This window comes from Cyprinodon variegatus, unplaced genomic scaffold, assembly GCF_000732505.1.
Source record: "Cyprinodon variegatus isolate N-32 unplaced genomic scaffold, C_variegatus-1.0 Scaffold479, whole genome shotgun sequence".
Lineage (NCBI taxonomy): Eukaryota > Metazoa > Chordata > Actinopteri > Cyprinodontiformes > Cyprinodontidae > Cyprinodon > Cyprinodon variegatus.
This window is the reverse complement of record NW_015150932.1, coordinates 451409-453500: the sequence shown is the minus strand read 5'-3', so window position 1 is coordinate 453500 and position 2092 is coordinate 451409. Positions and strand designations below refer to the sequence as shown.

At 39.1% G+C, this 2092-nt stretch overlaps 1 protein-coding gene across 1 annotated transcript in view; it reads right to left on the bottom strand.

Annotated features, from left to right (window-relative positions):
- Positions 1-259: 259 nt before the first annotated feature.
- Positions 260-2092, bottom strand: part of tmem199 (transmembrane protein 199) — a 4652-nt gene continuing 2819 nt past the window's right edge. Inside the window, exon 6 of the mRNA XM_015389895.1 lies at positions 260-483. Coding sequence (XP_015245381.1) covers positions 388-483 — 96 coding nt within the window. The 3' untranslated portion in view covers positions 260-387. The remainder of the gene's footprint in view (positions 484-2092) is intronic.

Sequence of the window (2092 nt, the reverse complement as noted above, 5' to 3'; positions counted from 1 at the left end):
GCTTAGTGTGAGGGATTGCTGAAGAGTCAATGAGTCGATGCAATCAGCTGGTTTTCCTTAGATAGAAAACTTTGAATCAATCTGACTGGATGATCTGATTGATGTGGATCTATAAAGTGACCTGAGATGACATGATGTGAATTGAAATAATTCTTTCTCTGTGACTAATTTCTGGGTGATAGTCACCTTGCATCAACCATAAGACTTAATAATAATAAGAAAAATATCACATTATAAAACAGAAGAAACAGAACTGGAGGCTCAAGCTGACGGACAAACATTTAATAATCATAATCAAAGTTTTTCATATTTAATTGAATAAAGATGAAGAAAAGAAACACATTTTAAATAAATACCCCAAACTAAATAAAATCCCAACATGTGTTGCTACGGTTCCCCTAACTCTCCCTCCACGGTCCGGACCAGAACGTAGAGCTCAGCCAGGCCCACCACAGACGCAGCGATCACAGCGGAGATCACCCTCTGAAACAAACAACAACAACCAGGAAGTGACGGCAGCCTCAGTGGGACAAAAACAATACGGAGGAGATGTTAGATGCACAGAATCTGATGATGCATATTAATAATAAACCCTGAATGAGCTGCAGGAAGGAAGAGCAGGATGACTTTCTGTAGCATAGAAAATGTAACATAGAAAATGTTCAACTCAATCAGTTTAGTTCCTTTCTGTGAAAGTATTGGACTTTCCTGTTTCTATTTAAGCTCATGAGAAACAGGCAGAAAATAAAAAATATTAACCTCTATTCCTGAAGATCATCAGAAGGAAAAACATTTATTTTATTTCTGAAACATTTAAAAACTGTCAGCCCCGTAACTATGACAACCATTAATAAAACGTGTTCTTTTAAACCTATTTCGCTGTATTGGTGTTCCGTAAAAGTTTAAAAATCAATCCACTGGACTTGGTTTCCAACGTCTGAAGACGTTTCTCTTCCCATCCAGGAAGCTTTCTCAATTCAAAATGTTTGAATTCACAGTGAGAAAGTTTCCTGGATGGGAAGAGAAACGTCTTCAGACCTTGGAAACCAAGTCCAGTGGATTGATTTTTAAACTTTTTTTATGACTGAGAATCTTCACCAGCATACTGTATGGGTCTATTCACACCTTTTGAACTTTTCCATGTTTTTCCACATTAGAAACATAGACTTGTTTTATGTGGTATTATGTATTGCCGTATGAAGAAAATAAATAATTTAAAATATGTTTTAGTGCGCTGTCTAAAAGTATTCAGCCCCTAGAGTTTGTCATCTGCTCCATGCCACCTCAGAGCTTAGCTAGGGGAAGATCTGGAGCAAACAGCATCAAGGTCAGAGGTCAAAGGTTGTAGAGTTTATGACATCATGAAGTCTCACCCGTCCATCTGACTGCGTGTCGGATATGCGTCTTTTATATTTTGTTTGCTTGTAACTTATTTCAGTGTCTTGATGGAGAGTGAGACCAATGTTCCCATCTAGATGCTATCAGCTAGTCCAGAGTTCTGATTGGCTCTTAGAATAATAGCCCCTCCCACCACAGGTCAGCTGCCTTTTCTTGGTTGGTTTGCAGTTTTTCCAAACTAGGGTTAGCCGTAGCCCAGACGGCTAACCCTCCTTCAAACATCTCCAATACTTTCCGCCGCCGGTCTTCTGATGCTGCCTGTTCTAAACTCTAAAGCAGTGAGGGCAACACACCTGAATCCAATATGGCTGCCAGAATAGCTCCTCCCTGTTCCACAGCAGCTGGATTCATTTAAAGATCAAACACGCTGAGTCTGGTTCTACTGGAGCCTTCTTCCTGTTCTAGAAAACTTTGAATCAATCTGACTGGATGATCTGGTGAACTGGAAACTAACCTGAGATGACATGATGTGAATTGGAGCTATAGAAATAAACTGAATTGAAATTGAAACTGCAGGTGAATGTTAGGAGCAGCTGGCTGCACAGCATGGGAGCTGGGTTAGCTGGCATCAGAGTAAAGATGGTGAATAAATATGAACACAACAATTGCATAGTGTTTTGTAAAATCAAAAAAAAAAAAGAAAACTAATGGATTACTGTCATTAACCATTTAAATCTACTGTTATTAAAGTCGT